Source organism: Passer domesticus, chromosome Z (assembly GCF_036417665.1).
Source record: "Passer domesticus isolate bPasDom1 chromosome Z, bPasDom1.hap1, whole genome shotgun sequence".
Classification (NCBI taxonomy): Eukaryota; Metazoa; Chordata; class Aves; order Passeriformes; family Passeridae; genus Passer; species Passer domesticus.
In genome coordinates this window covers 56,441,860-56,460,471 of record NC_087512.1, presented here as the reverse complement: position 1 = coordinate 56,460,471, position 18,612 = coordinate 56,441,860, and the positions used below count along the sequence as shown (strand labels likewise).

General features: G+C 35.3%; 1 protein-coding gene across 11 annotated transcripts in view; it reads left to right on the top strand.

The window, feature by feature from the left end:
- Window positions 1-18,612, top strand: part of PAM (peptidylglycine alpha-amidating monooxygenase) — a 118,661-nt gene that overhangs the window by 49,009 nt on the left and 51,040 nt on the right. For all 11 annotated transcript variants that reach the window (XM_064404925.1, XM_064404927.1, XM_064404926.1 and 8 more), the window contains 4 exons: window positions 4,882-5,394; window positions 6,549-6,669; window positions 8,879-8,936; window positions 15,733-15,820. In XM_064404925.1, coding sequence (XP_064260995.1) covers window positions 5,303-5,394; window positions 6,549-6,669; window positions 8,879-8,936; window positions 15,733-15,820 — 359 coding nt within the window. In that variant the 5' untranslated portion in view covers window positions 4,882-5,302. The remainder of the gene's footprint in view (window positions 1-4,881; window positions 5,395-6,548; window positions 6,670-8,878; window positions 8,937-15,732; window positions 15,821-18,612) is intronic.

The window sequence follows — 18,612 nt, the reverse complement described above, 5'->3', positions numbered from 1 at the left end:
CAGTTTCACTGCTGTAATGCATGCAAGAAAATTGAAATTACAGTCCTTTATTTAATGTATTAATATTTTTCTTCCTGTGATGGACTGGGCAATAGGTTTCTGTATAATATTTCTTTTAAAAATAGGCATCATACTTATTCTCAGCAGAACAAGTTTTGGAGAAGATTAATTTAAACAACATTAAGAGCAATCATGTTTCTCTTTTTTATTATCCCTTTCGTATTCATATCTGAAGTTTTTGTTGGTAGCAGAAGATAGGAATTTGCACAATATAAATTAAACCAAAAGGCAAGCCATATTTGAAAAGTTACCAGTGTAATTTTTTAAAACAATGTTTAATACTACACCAAATCCAGTGTGGGTTACTTCCCAAGTAGGGGGCAGCCCCAGCTATATGCTCACACCTTTTATGTTGTGATAGAAGGCCAGCATTGCCTGCTGACGCACTGACCAATTATGTAATAGAAAACTAATACACTGCTGGGGTGGGCAGGGGGAGGACATTGCCTTCCTGAATAAACACAAAGCAAGAAGAAAAAAATACAAGTCAGCCAGCAATTACACTGGGTGATTTGAGGTGCTTTTCCATGGGGCAGTCTTGTACTATAGAGGGTTGTTGTGAGCCAAGGGCAGGATCCCTTGGCCTTACTGAACCTCATCCAGTTGGTTTCAGCCCATTGATTAAGCCTGTCCAGAACCTTCCGGGTCTCCAGATCAACACTCCCACCAGCTTAGTGTCATCTATGAACTGTCTTAGGGGTATTTAATCCCCTGGTCGAGATCACTGATAATGTTGAATAAGTTTGCACCTAGCTTCATCCTCTTTGTACCCTTCCTTCATATATTTCTATACCTTGATGAGATCTACTTGAACCTTCTCTTCTTGGGGTTGAACAGTCCCCACTCTCTCAGCCTGTCCTGGTAGGAGAGATAATCCAGTGTCTTCAGCATCTTGATGGTACTTGCTTGGACTCTCTCCAGTATGTCCATGTCTCTCTCACACCAGGGAGCACAGGACAGCACAGGACACAGCACTCCATGTGTGGCTTCACCAGTACTGAGGGGAAGGATCCCCTCTATGATGTCCCAGCCATGCTTTGTCATGCAGCCAAAGGTATCATTAGTCTTTCTGGTGGGTTAGCTTTGGCTAAGCACCGGGTGCTCATCCCAAACCACTCAGTCACTCCCTTGCTGAGCTAGTCAGGGGAGAAGAAATATAGTGAGAGACTCATGGGTCAAGATAAAGACATTTCTCCTGCCTGTCAAGATCATTCTGCATAGTAGCACAATGCTCTGATGTATCAGTCACGTGTCCCAATCCAGTGTTATCTCTGTTATACATCTCCTAACACCTAGATATGTTTTGTGAGATTTTTTTTTTGATGGTTAGGTATCAAAAAGTTGTCTGATTTGATGGCTTCTTGTGAAATGCGTTTTCCTATGAATCTGTGTCCTGGGTGGCTGCATTTAGTACATTAGTTAATCCCTAACAAGATCCCACAACATATTGATTATCCTGTGTAATTAGAAGCAAAGTGTTCCAACCTGGAGGCTTAGCTGCAGTTCATTTGTTGAACTGGATATTTTTTTCTTGTTGTCTGTCCAGTTGTTGTCTAAGCTTAAAATTTTGCCCAAGACAAAATGTGAACTTGGCTCTGGCCGAAGACAGAATGTAAGGAATCCTTGCTCATTTCCATGACTTAAGTGTATAAGAAACAAAACCAGAGATTCATGTATGAGCAATTACTATCTGTGATAGACTTGAATATTAATTCCCATGTATTATCATAATCTTCTAATTTCTCTTTTCTTTGAAGGTAGTGGTGGTGGAGGGTGTAGTTTCTGCTTCTGGCTGTTCTCTTGGAGCTGTATATAAAACTTTCCAGTGACTAAACAGAAAATAAGAAAATACTATAATATGCTTTATAAACTTGTGATTAATACAGAACTATTTTATGTAGCTGAATTTTGGAAATTAATTGCTATTCTTTTAAAAGATGCACTTGTAATTTGTATAATGTCACACTGATATATTGTTACTCTGCTTTGCGTTCTATTTTGAATTCCAGCTTCTTGTCTGCCTCTCCTCCTCTGCCTCTTGTCCCCCTGCCCCTATTCAGCTTTAGGCTGTTTTTTTCTTCTTTACTCACTTGTTTTTTTCTTTGTTTGGGTAGAGCATGTGGGATAAAATTAGAATGTTTACGTTGCCCTATCTAATTTTCATCTCACTTTCTCTGCTTTCACTGTAGTCTTTGTCATTAATTATGCCTTATACTTTATTACTTCGGTTCCCTTGGGATCTCTTACCCTAAATTGAAAGCATAACAGTGGTATCTAGATGTCCACATAATGAACCTTAACTGTTTAATCTTCTTAATCTTCTGAATCACTCATCCTTGTTTTTTTCCCCTCATCTAATATTTTTCTGTATTGCATCATACCTAAAATTACATTGGAATAGCTTCAGGATAGTGCTGCCTCCTTAAATTTTTTCCTCTCCTTTCCTTCCAAATGTAAAATTTCATTGTGCAGGGATATAATCTGAAGTATTAGTTACATTAAAGCTCATATTTCATAGTCATCCAGCTGATAAACCTTAAAAAGCACTTGGAGATGAAATTGGACTGGTTTTAAGGACAATATACAGATGTCTACTTATCTCACTACAGCTTTATTTCTTTGGTTTTTTAGGACTATTCCAAATTATTGTTTTACCCCCACCTCCAGTGGTCAGCCATAAATTGTCACATATTCTGTTGACATTAACATGTGTTCTGGTGATTTTTGCTATTACTATGGTTAACTTGTAGTGAGAATTGAAAGCTGCTATAAAGAAGCCCTTGTATTTCAGATGGAGAGGGACTATTGGTCTGGTTTCTAAGTTCCTGTCTTTTTATTTCTTTTTTATTAAATAAATCTCCTTAATTAAATTGTATACCATGTAGATGTTTGTAACAGACTTGATCTAATAGATCTCAGAGATCTCAGACTTAGTGAAGCTGGCATAAGCTAAGCATTTGTTCTTATTTCTAGTTATTGGAAATATATTTTCATATTTAAAAAAATAGAATATTATAATTCTGTGTATGTCACAACTCCTTGTATTCTTCCTGTCCCTGTTCTTCAGATTTCTTGCTTGTCAGGTGCATTTCCATAATGGTATGGGGAAAAAAAGGACAGAATTTCTTGGGTAATACAACTAAAGAAAGGTAGTGGAATTTCTGGTCAGGTAGTTTACAAAGACGCTGAACAGTTACTGCTGTGTAGTTATTCCTTTGAGAGTGAAAGTAGTGAAGCCTTATGTTATTGTGGTTAACTTATGTGAAGCATATCAGCATGTCACACTTGTCTTTTTTGTTTGTTTTTAAATGATTTTTGGTCTTCATCACAGCACAGTCCTTTATATGTGTTGCAGATTTGTATAGTTCACCAATGAAAACAATTTAGATAACTTCTTTAAATAAAGAAGCAGAGACATTAAAATTTACATTAAAAAAAGGAAATAAGATTGTATCATTACTTGCATGAATGGTTTTGGACAGTCTTGGCATATTTTCAGCAAGCTGAAAACTAATATGTGTTTATTTTCAGTTGTTTGTGACTAAATCTTTTTTTGCCATCCTTCAGGGAATAAAATTTGTAAGTTTAATGTTGATTAATATAATCAGATTTTTAAATCTTGCTAGTAGTCCAAAGCAAATCTATTGTAGCTGTTTACCAACAGGCAGTGACTGTTTAGCCAGTATGGCTTCTTAATTTATGCTTAAGCACTTTTGATTTATAAGAAGCCTTTTTGGTACATGCATGTGCCCTGAAATGGGAGTGATTTTTTTTTAAATACATGGATTTTCATTGGTTTAATGTCAGAATTCTTATTTTCTGTTTCATCCTTATGAAAGTGTTTTGACTATGTGTTTTAGGGTCTGTAAGATATTTTAATTTGGGTGGAGTGTTTTTCTTATTAGTATTTATACTAATCCAGAATACACTATTTAGTATATTCTGTTTATACAAGTTTAGAAGAATTACTACATAGTACAGTTATGTATGATTATGACTGGAAACTTTCCTCTGCCAGAAGTGGAATTCTCAAAAAATAGAAGAATGCTAATATAAATGTCTTCAGTAAGACATGGTGTAATTTTCTAGATAATTATTGAAGAGCACTAAAATTTTGAATTTAAATACCATGTATATTAAAATGGGGAAGTAAGAACAGTTAAAATTAAACAGGAGGGAGACTAATGGTTTATGCTGACATACCCTCAGTGTATGAAAGGATAGAAAACTACTCAACTAATATAAAGCAGTCTGATGTCAACAGTTCTGGTTACTGTATTTCCAAAATAATTTTTTAAGTATCTTTTTCCTGAAATGGGTGTAAAAGTAGCTAAAGTACATAAAAAACAGATACTTGTTAATGACATAATGGTTTATTACAGGTTGAATTAAAACTAAAATATTCTCCCAGTCTGCAATATGTGCAGAAACATTTGGTGATAGTTAATAAAATTTATGAACCTTGATTCTTGCTATGTCAAGTAGGTGCTTTTTTTCCCTCTACTTGTAGAACACATTTTACTAGTGTTTGCATATGTGAAATACTCCATACTTTGCATTTTATATATTGAGGAGTTTTTTATATTTCTTCCCATCATGTAAAATATGTTTGAGAATACATTTTATATATCAAAATGAAGTGTGTCTCTTTCTGATCCTGTATACAGGAAAGGGTAGGAAAAGAAGGACTCAATAGAACCAACTGAGTTGGGCTAAAGCTCATGAAAAACCCTATTAACGTATTAAAATGCCTCAACAGTGATTTGCTGAGAACTAATGCTCTAATATGTTAGTTAATAGAAGCTCCTTCTATTTTTACAGATTCTGAAGGATGACTGATGCTGGTTTCTGTGATGCCACTTGAAGTCTTCAGTGCTGTGGATTGATAAATAACATGCAGATTTAACTGCACAACCTGGGCAGAAAGCAACATGTGTGCTAGTCCTTTTCAGCTCCTTTAGTGGACAGAAGTACAGCGTCATCCCTCAGCAAGGGAAGATTCTTCAACACCGTTTTATAGCTAATAAAACAGACAACATAATAGCATCCACCTTCCTGATTTACAGTGCATCACCTTCCAAGACAGATGGTCTGTCAGAAGTTGGAGGATGCCCGCAGAGCACATAATAATGAAGTAGTGAAATGATACTGCTGCTGCTACCTGATTGTCGAGATCACAGCTGATAGAACTACACTGCCCTTTTTCTGCTCGCTTAATCAGGCCAGAAATAGCAGGGTGAACATGGCTGGCTTTGTTAGCAACCTGCTAATACTGCTTCTTCTGTTTCAAAACATCTGTTTGGGTTTCAGAAGCCCACTGTCAGTCTTCAAGAGGTGGGTTATGCAAGAAAATACTATGTGTTGAATGCGTGCAGTCAAAATATTACAAAAATATGAAAAAACATATCTTAGATAAAAATGTGTTATAGTATTTGTTCAGTTTTGATCATTGCACAGAATTTTCTTTCTGCAATTTGAAATGGCACTGTTGTCATACTGAAAACAGAAATTCATGTTTTATCCATAGGGTTGCTCATTAGATAGAAGGATAAAATGGCAATTAATACAACTTTTTTAGTTAACACTACAGCTGTGTTTGAGGCTACACAGGGAGTAAATGTATTTCAGATGGTGGAGTTAGCTTGCAGGATAAGATCATGTTTTAACAAGAAAACGTCGACTAAGCTCAACAGTCCTGAGAAATTTAGGGGTTGCTTGAATTCAGAATTGCATATGTAAACTTTAATATAGTGCGGACAACAGAAGTAGCCTCTTAGCTCCTGGAAAAAGGATTTTACTGTTATTGAGGTTGGGTACCATGTCAATTCTGTATACATGTATATACATAGCCAAAACTTGTATCAGTGTTGCATCAATGTTTCTTATGTCTTACCATTCCGTTTTTTATAGTGATCTACATTTTTCTTACAATCCATTTATACATTGCACTCTATACAGAATTTGATATTTGTTTGATGTTGCCAAGTTTATTGTTTTACTTTGCTATTTGTAGTAGCATAGAAATTACTATAAATATAAATACACACTATATAGTGTTTGAATTAAAAGTTGCCCCCTTGCATGTAATTTAAATTTAATCTGTATAGAACTATAAATCATAGTCTCAAAAAAAAAAAACCCAAAACTGTTGTGAATTATTAATAGTAGTCAATATAGTGTAGTGAACTAATTCTCTGTCTGTACATCTGTGTGCCTCTGACAATTTCAGGATGAGATAATAGGTTACATTTTCAGCTAACATTTTCCAAACTAGTTATCTTATTGCTCAGCTCATGAACTACATCAGCAAATACTGCATAACTAAGATGTTTTCCTCAGCTTGTGATGGAGTGAAATTTTCAGATCACTCCTGGAACAACTCAGCATTGTCTAACTTTTTTACTAGTTTTGCAAAGACCCTTCTTTTAAGAAAGATGTAACAAAAATCAATATTTGAAAAAAAAAAATCTTTCTTCCTTCTTTTTCAGATATAAAGATACTAGCACATCTCTTTCCAGTGAATGCCTTGTAAGTGACCAGCCAGTGATTTCCTTTGGTCTGTCAGATTTTGCACTGGACATTCGCATGCCTGCAGTGACACCTAAGCAGGTGAGAGAATTGCAGTTTTTGCCTCTTTCTCTTCTTTCAATAAGCTAGGAAAACAAAGCCTTTCCTAAAATATCACTCAAATAAAATGAACAAAAAAATCAGGGTGACTTTTATAAATACATATCTATATGCACTTCTCAGAGAAAAGTAGACTACAAAAAGTAGCCTCAAATGATAGAAAAAGCTCTTCATTGAATTAATTATAATTGTAAAATGTTGGTTTCATAAACTGAATTGTTGAAGTTTTATAATGTGAAATATTTCTAGCTGTGCTAGTAAAACATGCAGTTGCAGTTTACACCAAATCTCAGATGATGCATCAGTGAATCTAATTACATTAAACTCTACGTTGCTGCAGCTTCAGCAAGCTGAGAGAAAACAACCAAAAAGCATTTCAAAAGGGCTAGTTCTTGTGACCCAGTATTTTTAACTCTCGAAATACTCCATGAAAGCTATTACAAAGAAGTCATGATTTTATACTCTTTAAGGTATGAAGTGTATTATATTCTGCTGAACCAAGTGAGTAATAGTGAAGACGGTTAAGATTTTTAAACTTAACATTAAGATGCACATAAAATATTGAGATTACACTGTCATGTGCATATCTAATTTCATTAAGCAAGATGAATAATTATTTTTTGTTCTTTTTGCACTAAGGCATTGTAGAGAACTATGTATATATATCATTAAGAGGTCTGCATCTCTTTTAAAGGGCTGCACATGCTTGAGAAGAGCAGTATGTTGTGGTGCAGTAGTTGATGACTCATTGTTGCAGATAGTGGTTTCTAAAGGGATGAAGAGAAAATGAGGTTTTCATGTTTTTATGGAAATCCCCTCTGGAACATGTAATTTAAGGCAAGAGGTGTTATTTCAGCAAGTGCAAAGCAGAAATATGGTTTCTGCTAGATCTTTTTTACAGCAAGATATTAAACTTCTCCATCAGAAAGAGTGAAAAGTACTCTCAGTTCATCCAGGTGCACATTTATAATTATGAATTATTGATTTTACCTAAGGAGCCATCAGTTGAACAGCTAGGAAACCCATACAAAGAAACCAGTCAGTTCAAATTCCTATTAAATCTGAACTTCTCTTTGTGTGTTGTAATGTCAAGGCTGGGGGAAAGGTTGCCAAAAACTGCATTTTTTGAATGAGTTACTGGGCATGTTGAAGGGGTGGGAGGGCCAGGATTTGTCTTACAGTTCATAATTGCTGTTGTTCTATGGGTGCATGAATGTCCAAGCCCTTATGAGACTTAGGAGTGTTCTACATATACCTGAGTTATGCATTCTTTTGGCACAGGTACTACACATGAACATTAACTGGGAAACTGCTCAATTTCTACTGCACTATGAAGCATTGCTGACATTGGCTTTTAAAGTTTGAATATAAGGTCCTAAATAGGTTGTGCTTTTTTAAAAAAAAAAATCTTCTGAACCCAGGTTAAATGAAAAACATAGAATATTTCCTTTTATATTTCTAGAAGGCTTTAGTATTTTAACTGTGTAAATGTATATAATCACAGTACACAAAGGCATTCACATAAATCATATCAGTTAACCTCCATTCATCCTTCCATTTTTCTAGCAAAAATACCAAAAATAGTTTCTTATAGGTGCATATCACTGCTCTGTGTAATCACATATTGTTATCACCATTGTAACTTCCTTCTCTGTTGCATTTAGTTGTTTACACCTATCCACAGAGCCTTCTTTTAAATTAAGCTTGAAGTTATTCATAGCAGGAATTTTATATTTATCTGTTTAGATGTCCTTATGAAAGTGAAGGCCTGTCAGATTTTCATTTCATAGGTGCAGTGAAATTCCAGTAGGTGATGTATTTCCTTTCCTAAACAGCCTTAGAAGTTGGAAAAAAAAAAACAATTAAGAAAAAAGAGGTTTAAATAGTTAGTAGTGTACCTACCAACCTAATAGCCACTTTGATAACCTTGTAGACTGATCTCTGTTACATGTAAATAAATTGTGGCAATAAATGTGTTTCTTACAATAGTAAATCAGATAACATATGTCGTATTTGCCCAAGTATCTCAATAAAGTACATGATATTTTTTCTAGATGGTCCTATTGTATATATTAATTTGTTCAGTGTTCCCACATTCATTTTCAGAAAGTGTAGGGAATTTTGATGCTTTGTTTCTATTTAAATTCTAAATTTCCCCAATTTAAAGGTAATTTCTGTTCTCTTTTAACAGTCTGATACCTACCTCTGCATGTCAGTACCCCTGCCAGTGAATGATGAAGCCTATGTAGGTGAGTATTGGTTAACTGAAAGAACTTAAGCAAGCCATTTTGAAGAACCTCAACATTTCCTTTTTTTCTTTGACTCATATTAACTTAATCTTTAGATGTCAGCGTTTCCAAAATGCATTTAACATGTCTAATGTGGAAACAAACTAGAGGGAGCTACTTAGAGTCAAAATAAAACTGTATCTGAGGAGATTAATGAGTAATAGCAGTTACAGAGCTGCATGCAGATGCCTCTGGCAGTCAGGACCAAACAGTCCATTTGCAAAGTATTGGGTTTCTGTCTCTGGCCAGATACTTAATTCTGCACTGCTGAGCAGACTGTTTATTTACCTCGTGGTACAGGTTGTAAATCCTATGTACTTACAGTCAGTGTTGGCTGTGGAAAGATTTTACTTGGAGGAGAAACCAAACCCACTCCCTCTTTTTTTTTTTAATGGCATGGCACGAATAAGATGGCTGACAAGTAAAAGGAAATCTTCTAATGTGTTACAAATGCTGTCATCATATAAATGAGCAGAAAAACACCATCTGTTCAGAAAATCTTTGCGGTAGTTTAAGTTTTATTGTGCCTTGCTGTGAACATACAGTTGTTCAGAAGGCTTATTAGTTTGGCTGAAGATGGTTTTGCTTTCAGAAGATGCTATAAACTGTTCAAAAGGAAACAATATTTTTCTTTCTTTACACTTGTGTTGCATTTTGAATACCTGTGCTTAATAAAAGTATGGTGGGAATCCCATGTAGTTTTTGATGTAGAGTGTTATGAGATTGGTGTTCCATGTGGATTTTATTGTGGAAATCCCTCAGAAGATAGAATATTGTGTTTTGATTTTCATGTTGTATTACAGTAACTAAGAAAAATGATTAAATTTTTTTCAGTGCTTTTGCTATATATCTGTTTTCTAAAGAGGTGAGAATCTAACCTCACATTTTGGTTGTGAATATGGCCCAAGAAAGAAAAATGAGCATAGAAGGAAGGGAGTGAGTGTTCACTCTCAAATAAATTATGCTGGCTGTGCTATGTTGTGCAATAGACTCTTCTGCTTGTGTTGATTCATAGAAAGGCAATACTACTAACTTCCTCCTTAAGCAGCTTTTATTTAGTGTGTCACTGAGTTGAAAAATTCCATAATTTATTGTTAGGTTGCTGTACATCTAGTTCTGTTGCTTGTGTTAAAGGAACGCAAACTTCTTTTAATGTTGTGCATGCTTAAAAGAGCCTGCTGAAAGAATTTGCTTAAAAGTTATGCAAAGTCTCAGTGCAAATCATGCAATGCAACCCATTTTAATTTTTTCTGCAGATCTAAAATTTTATATATTCTTCACCTGATTTTTACAGGATTTGGTCATCTTTCCAGTGATCACTGTTCCTGAGTACCCTTTATTACAAAGCAGAATAAGTCTCTGGATAGAGAAACCATTCTAGTTGTCTTGTAGAGCTTTGAAGAGCAAGAGGAACTTGATGAGCAATCTGTAAAAAAGCCCAGCTTGTTATGTGAAATTAAATGTTCTCATGATAGCATTCCTTACAAAGAAATATATATTGGAATATATATATATATATATGATTTGAGGGTTTTTTTGTATGCTTTAAATTTAAATGAGAAGAAAAATTTCTGTGTTTTCCCTCTTTTGTTTCTTCCATGTATGGTGGAAATGAATAGACATATGGTCAGTCTGAAGTGTGTGATCATTCTGTTTTGCTTCACTGGAAAGTGTTCCTCATGGAAAAGGCTCAGATTGGAGTGTTCATAATCCACGGAAGTTGCCTGATAATTAGAAAGAGTAAACTCTCAAGCTGTAGAATAGAAAGAATGTAGAATGACCTACCTTATAAAATATCTATGTAGAAAACTATTAACTTGCATAAATGTATTTTTTGTTGCTTAAATAAGCACAGAAGATTGGGACACAGAGAATGTTTAATCTTTTTGAAAGGATAGAGTCTACATTTTTATGATTTAAGTTGGATCTGCCTTAATTTCATTACCAAAAAATGGTGTAATTAACTTAACTTAAAACATACTGTTTTGCTTCGTGACAAAAACAACGGAAAACTAGCATATGAACTGTCCATGGGTTGCTGTTTATTGATGTTGAGAAGACTGTGTGTTCTGTAGAGTTTCAACATGAGGATGTGTGAGTACACATAACTGAAACAATAAACTGGATTCCTGAGATATTTTGGTGGCAAACCTGCATGTTCTGCCTTCAGTTCAATTTATTTGCTAAGTAAATACCTTGTGCTTTGTTTCCTTTTATGGTTTAAAGAGACATTTTTATGACCACTTGTCTTTACAGTTTCATCAAGGCTTGTTAATTCATTCTTTTTTTAACTTTGCCTTCCTATTTTTACTCTTGTTTCTTCCTTCATCCAAGACATTTTGGAAGAAAAGGCTCTGTAATGGAACGTGCAGCAAGATATTTTTGTTGCATATTGGTGAAATGTAAGAGCCTTGGCAGAGAGAGTTTCTTTTTTAGTGTTGTATGTGGCAGTACTACATTTGTTATTAAGTAGAAAAATTTTTTGTAACTTTTTTCAGAATTTTTATTAAATTTGTGTATAAGGACTTTGAATTCAGACTTCAACTTTGCTGTTTCCCTAAAGGACACCAGTAAACATTCATGTTTGCACAGGGACAGTTAGTACTTCAAAACTGGATGGAAGCTGTATCAGAATTCACAAACTTGTTCAGAGTGAGTTCTCAGACCTTATCAGAGGAAGGAATCAATCACACTTACTTAATGAAATGTTGCCAGCTGGAAGGAGAATTAGAGCAGGTTTTGCCCTATGGATCTTTTTCAGGCATGCATCTGTATAATTTTGCTGATGCTGTTTTCTGTATTAGGTTCTTTAGTGGAGCATAAGACTTATCAAGGCAGAGGTGTCTGTTTGAACCAATTGTTTCTCTGTCTCAAATGGCTGTAAATACTGACAAATTTGATTAAGAAGAGTATTGTTTTGTGAAGTGGGTTGGTGTACATTTAGGTTTATGTTAGGAACATACCCTTTGCTCCTGGGAAGTGAAATGGCTGTGAGATTAATATGTTGTTATTAGTGAGTGACATTAATATGTGATGTTCCAAGAAAGTATTACTCCAGTTTTATTTTTAAAACATATCACTGTGGTTTTCTTCTTCTGCATTCTGTTTGATTAATGTTTATGAATAAATAGCTAAACCAGAAACTCAGGTGAATCTGTAATGGTGCAGGCATTGATAAAAATCAGTTTTTCATAATTAAACTGTAGAAAGAGATAAATGGTGCTCTAAAGAGACTCACAAAAATTTAGTCTGATAGCAGGCCTCTCAGCCAAAAAGCTTGACTGTCACCCTAACCTGCTGATATTTATTTACATGGGTGACTAGTAAATAAATGTCTTTTTCTTACTGACTCATGATAGGCCCCTGTCAGATTGTGCTGTAGAAATGAAATTGAGCCTTCTACATTCAGCAATAAACATTGAAGTAATTAAATGGTTTATTACTTTTCATCTGTAATGGACTCTGAGAAGCTCTAGGTTGGTTACTTTGTTATGGGGTGTATAAACTTTTCTATTGCCATACAAAGATGATGTTGTCACTGTATTGGAGGTCTCTGATGTCTCCCTGTTTTGCCGAACTTCAGACACTGAATTCTTGATAAATTTCTTTAAAGTTAATTCTTTGATAGAGAAGACATTAATATTAAAAAAAATCTATCAACTTTATTTAATGGAATTATTGTTTGTAAAGATTAACTTTTTAGAAGTTAGTGTTTTCAATACATAGCTTAAGTACACACTAAGATTAAACTGATGTCATGTTCTGTTCATTCCTGTTTCTCTTTGAGTTTGTAGTTCTTGATCAAGAAATTAGGTCAGACTTCAATTTAGTATGTATATGAAAGCTGCTGCTGTTATCTTAGTAATCATTTGGATCACTTCTCCATGCATTAAAAAAATTATTATTGAGTAATATTCTGTTCATTACTGTAAAATGTAGAGGCTGTCATCTAGGAAAATAAGACTGCTGTTTGATATTTCTTAAGCCTTTGGTAGTGACAGTTCCCAGCACGGGGAGTTCTAGAATGTTGCTGCAAGTCCAGAGCAAGGACACAAAGATGATCAGAAATATGGAGCACCTCTGCCATGGGGAAAGGCTGAGAGAACTGAGGTTGTTCAGGAGGACAGAAGACTTTTAGGTGACCTAATTGTGGCCTTCAGCCCACAAGAAAGATGGGGAGAGACTTTTTAAAAGAGCATGGAGTGACAAGGCAAGGGGGAAAGAAAAGACAGTAGGATCTGATTAGCTGTTAGGAGAAAATTCTTTACTGTGAGGGTGGTGAGGCCCAGGCACAGGTTGCCCAGAGAAGCTGTGGTTGCCCTGTTCCTGGAGGTATTCAAGGCCACGTTGGATGGAGGTCTTAAGAAGCCTGACGTAGGGGGAGGTGTGCCTGTCATGGCTGAAACAAGATGATCTTTAAGGTACCTTCAAACACTGGCCACTCTCTCATTCTTTGTCAGGTACTGCATTTGGCTTGAATCCCACATTAATCTGCATGGCTTTTGCAGCACAGGATTTTTTAGTTGGATTTTTTTGTTTGTTTCTTTTAACCTTCTCTTTGGAAAGTTATATTCCTGGGTGTGCTGCTAAGAAAAAAGCTGTATAGGAACCATACTGTAACTGCCTATACAAAGCTGTCTTAAGCTTATAAAGTGACTGTGAGGTTTTTCAATACTTCCTTAAACAATGATGAGGTATATCAGCTAAAATAGTTTATGCCAGAAATCTAATTTTGCTTTGTTAGCTCTGGTGCATTATTTTCTCTTGGTAAGAATAGCATTTAGTCAGGTATCTGTAATAAGTTTTCTAAAACTGCTTGAAGTGCTGTCTTTGCTCTAGGACATCATTGTAATAGGCACTATGTGGAGCAAATAAAAGACTTCCTGAAACACTCATTAGAATAAATACTTGCGATAGGAGAGTGGTAGAAAAATAAAAAGAAACAGAGACAGTATTAAGCAGCAGGACAGGTGGTAGCTTTAGCAGCTAGCAGGCCTAACCTTCAATTTTGCCCTTATTGAAGGCTGCCTTTATAAGTGGTACTTACAGCACACTTTTTACAGATATTAATTTTGACAATAAAGTTAATGAAATTTCACATGGTGAACTGGTTATAAACCCCTTCAAAAATTTAATCTTTTGATTGATAACAGCAGTTTAAAACACCCCAAATATCTGAAAAGTAAAGTAGGAATTTCACAGAATGACACGTTGCCTCTGCCATGCAAGCATAAACCATAATTTCATTAGTAATCATTACTGATAAAAACACCAAACCAAGAATTGTCTCCATCACACAGATTAGGTTTTTATCTATGAAAGAAGTAGAATTTGCTTGTAGAAAAATAAAGATGTTGGGTTGTCTCTAGACTTTCTTCATGCTGTCAACTTTAGTAGTTCTTAATTCATATATGTCACTCAAAGTACCTTCTCAGGGTATATGGGTACATCTCTTATTTCCCAAATCAAGCCCTCAGCTGTGGCATGCTCATTTCCTTACAGTCTGACCACCTATCTTCAGGCGAAAACTTGACTTACATGCTTTAACTGTTGGCTGGTTTTCCTTACTTTCCAGGACAGAGCTCAGCTCCAGAAATTGGGTTAGAAGCTATTTGATATTTTTTCCCCTGTGAAACTGGGACAACAATCCACATCATCATTTATTTCAGAAACTCTGCTACAGATCTTTGTTAAAATACTGATTTCTGAGTGCACGTAGTGCCATAAACCTCAGGAGCAGAATATAGTTTCACTGGTTTGCAGCTTCACCCTCTTCCCTGTTAATAGCTAAAAGATACTTACTTGAGGTTTCTCACTGTCTGTGTACATATAGGGGCGGGAGTAACTTGTCTTCAGAATTCCTGCTGTAGTCCAAGGTTAAAAACTATTGCATTCCCTGCAATGGCATATTTTTTCTATAGTAATAAAATAATGTAGAATTTAGAATGCTTTTAGAAATGCCATATTATACATTCATGGTCAACATTACTCCCATGATGTTGGTAAAATTTTTACTTTGCTAAACAGGATCACAAGTACTTGAGAAACCAAAGTAGTGTTTTATCTGTGGCATAGTTTAAAGAACAGACATTTGAGAGGTAAACAAGAGGTGAACTTTCACATCTAAGTTTCTAATAGTGAGAAATATTTGGGTAGTGAGATCGTGCTGACTTTAAAAAAATCTTGGTTTTCATTTCAAAGGATTTGACATATGAAACTCAATCCATTCATGGAACTGTTGTCCAAAGAAAGATGCAGGAAAAATGTAATCAAGGTAGAATACTGGAAGAAGATATTACTAATGCATAAGATTTAGTTGCTCTTAACTGTAACTTACTGCTTGTTTGTATTTTTTATGGAGTACAAAAGAATTGGAAGAGTATTATTAAGTCACAAGTGCAGATTTCAAAGGAAGATTTCAATTAGACTGCTGACAGTAAAATTTTGTGGTTTGGGATGCACTGATATATTAACTTACTATCATATTTAACTTCTGTGGGAAATACAGTGGTTTTCATTAGGAACTTAGTTTCTTTTTCTTAATAAATAAATGAGGTACAGTGTTTTAGCTTAGAAGGAAGGCTGTTAAATGAAAATTTAAGGAACGTGTGTAAGTAGAATGCAAAAGGCAAATAAATGGGTGGGGATGTACTTGCCTTATTTTTAGAATTACAGGAGAAAATGGCACAAGATTATCTTGGTTATGTAACTTACGGTGAGATTGGATAGCTTACTTGTTTTGGCATATTTTTTTCAGTTGACTTTAAGCCTCATGCCAGCATGGACACAGTCCACCACATGTTACTCTTTGGATGTAATGAACCTTCCTCTACTGAAAATTACTGGTAAGAGCTGCATCTTGCTTTTGTTATTAAGCAACTTTTTTTCAGTGTTAATTGCTTACACCTCTTCCACTGTCAGAATCTCTTGGAAACAGAATCTCTTGGAACAATTTTAATATAGGTGTTTTATAGAGTTGTGTAACTATAATTTATCTGTTAAGTATTTACCAAAAACGTAACTAGACCTAGAATTTAGAACTAACAGTATACTATAATACAATTTCAGGAAAAATACCCCAAAACATTCTGAATGCCTGTTTTGGGGAGATGATTTTATTAGTATTTTAAGCATACACAACACATTTTTCTCAAAAGTCTTATCTCCCGTTTACCTAGCAACTAATAGTTCTAATATTGAAAATGTAATCTTGCACAGTGGTGCAAGAAAACCAGATGCTTAAGAAGTTCAGACCAAAGTAAAATTGAAAGCATAGAATTTCTATGAATTTCTTTTCCCTGCAGGCAGCTTTTCTGTGTTTTTTATTGTATCTCAAATAATAGAATATACTTGAATACTTTAATGTGAATAATATTCCAACATAAAACCTTTCCATTCTGACCTTTTAAAAACAGGTGAGTATCCTATTTAAAACTGTGTAGATTGTATTTGGGGCTTGTGCTGTTTTTATATTTCTGGAATAGTTTTAATAGAACCTTGGAATAATTTGTACATGATAGAATTATGTTGTTACAGATTGATCAGGAGCTTTTGTTAAGATGAAGTTATGAGACAGTGCCTAATTCACAACTAACTGATGTTCTGAGGTTGTAGAAGACATGAATGCAAAGCCAAAAACCAAAGTTTTTCAAAACTGAGTCAGACTGAAATCCCTGTTTTGAGTCTAGAGTTCAGGTAGTTTGAGCTCCTTGGTTGTACTTTCACTCTCTCAGCAGAAGACTCACCAATGACAGCCTTTGCAGTGTGGCAGCTAATGTTGCTTTTGTTCTTGATTGACCTACCTGTCAAATGACAAGATATTTATTTTGTTATGGTGGATTGAGCTTTGCTGGACGTCAGATTCCCACCAAGCTGCTCTATCCCTCCACTCCTCAGGATGGAAAAAACCTCATGAGTCAAAGCAAAGGCCGTTTAATAAAGCAAAAGCAGGTGTTGTGCAGAAGTGGAGGAAAAGAAAATATTTTATTCTCTTCTTTTCATCACCAAGCCACTTCCAAGCACAAGTAATGGTTGCTCTGAAAGACAAATGTCATAAATAACCAACGCGCGTGTGTGTGTGTGTCCCCACCCTCCTTCTCTTCCTTTCTATTACCTTTGATTGTTGAGTGGATATAATATGGTATGGAATATTTCTTTGGTCAGTTTGGGTCAGCTGGCCTGGCTGTGACCTCTACTAACAGGTCACAGTCTTTCCCAAACACTGATGTGTTATCAACACCTTTCTGGCTACTCATTCGAATCTCAGCACTGTGAGGGTTGCTGTGGTGAAAATTAACTCCATTTTAGCCAGACCAAATACATTAATGTTGTGTTTAAATCTGCTATTTTCAGTTTTTCATTTGCAGGTTTTGATTAGGTCTTTCTATTTTTTATGTGTGTTTTCTGAGGTTTTGTGTTTGCTTTGCATTTTCAAAATGAAAGCTCTGTCATCATTTCACATCCCTGTTTTTGCAGCAGTTTGCAGCTTTTTATCTTGCTCTACCCACAGTTATTTGCAAGGCTAGAAAGGTGATCATGTTTTCTACATAAAATAGACTAAAGAGTGCTAGAAACTTCTGACCTAATTTTATTAAAGTAATTTCGGTGACGGTGTGTTACTGGTCTTCATTGTTGTTTCTTTTGTTTGGTTATGTGCTGTTCCTTTAGTTACCTGAAGGCTAGCAAATGATGACTTCTCTTGCTCTTTCATCTAGTATGGAAGGAACAGTTGTTTGAGCGGACCACTGTAAGACTTGTTTAGCAGGGATCCTCTCCTTACTTTTAACATGCTCAACATTTTTACAGAGCCAGCTTTGATTAAATTAGGCATGCCACATAGATTTTTTTCTTCTAGTTTCTTTTTCAAAGTTCTGGAATATTATTAGTTACATATGGTTTTTCAAGTCAAGTTTTTCTTTACCATAATGATGTGGATTAGTTTTATTATGGAAGAATAGGCTGTTAGGAACATTCAGAATGGAAGGTCAAAATTAGTTTTCCTGAGTTGTGAAGTTTGGTTCAGGCCCGTTTTTAGTGGGGAGAAATGAGAAGCATCCAGATGACTTGGGATTAGCTGCCCTTTGGCCATAGTCTTGCGAAGCCAAAATCTGTGATGCCCATCTGGCCTGCTACCTTTTCTGGTGATTTGACACTATACTTGCAAATGTCACTGGCCTTCCGAAAGGCTTTCAAGTTGTATGGAACCTGCTCTGGTTCCAACATTCACTACAGTGTGGTAGAATCTTTATCTGAACAAATGCTAAAGGTTGTTCTCCCTTCTGAAAATACCCAGGCATTTCCACAGGGAAAAAAAATCATTTCCCAGGGTTCATTGCCTCAGGTGTTGCTCAGTGCATTAAAAAAATGGCATAGCTACTTCTATTCCTTGATCATAAGTGATCTAAAAACAGTTCAGCCACAATGACAAGTTTTGCCTGAGGTGACAAACTGTGTTGAAATTGAGGTAACATGCCTGAACTGATTGATAAAAGTTCAGATTCTCTGTAGATAATCAGGAATGCACTTGAATGCTTTAAAAGGAAATGTTGAACTATTCGAAACTTGTGAGTCTCCTGGAAAGACAAGTGTTGGGCTGCATCAAACCTAACACTGAAATAATCTCTTGTGAATGAGCTGA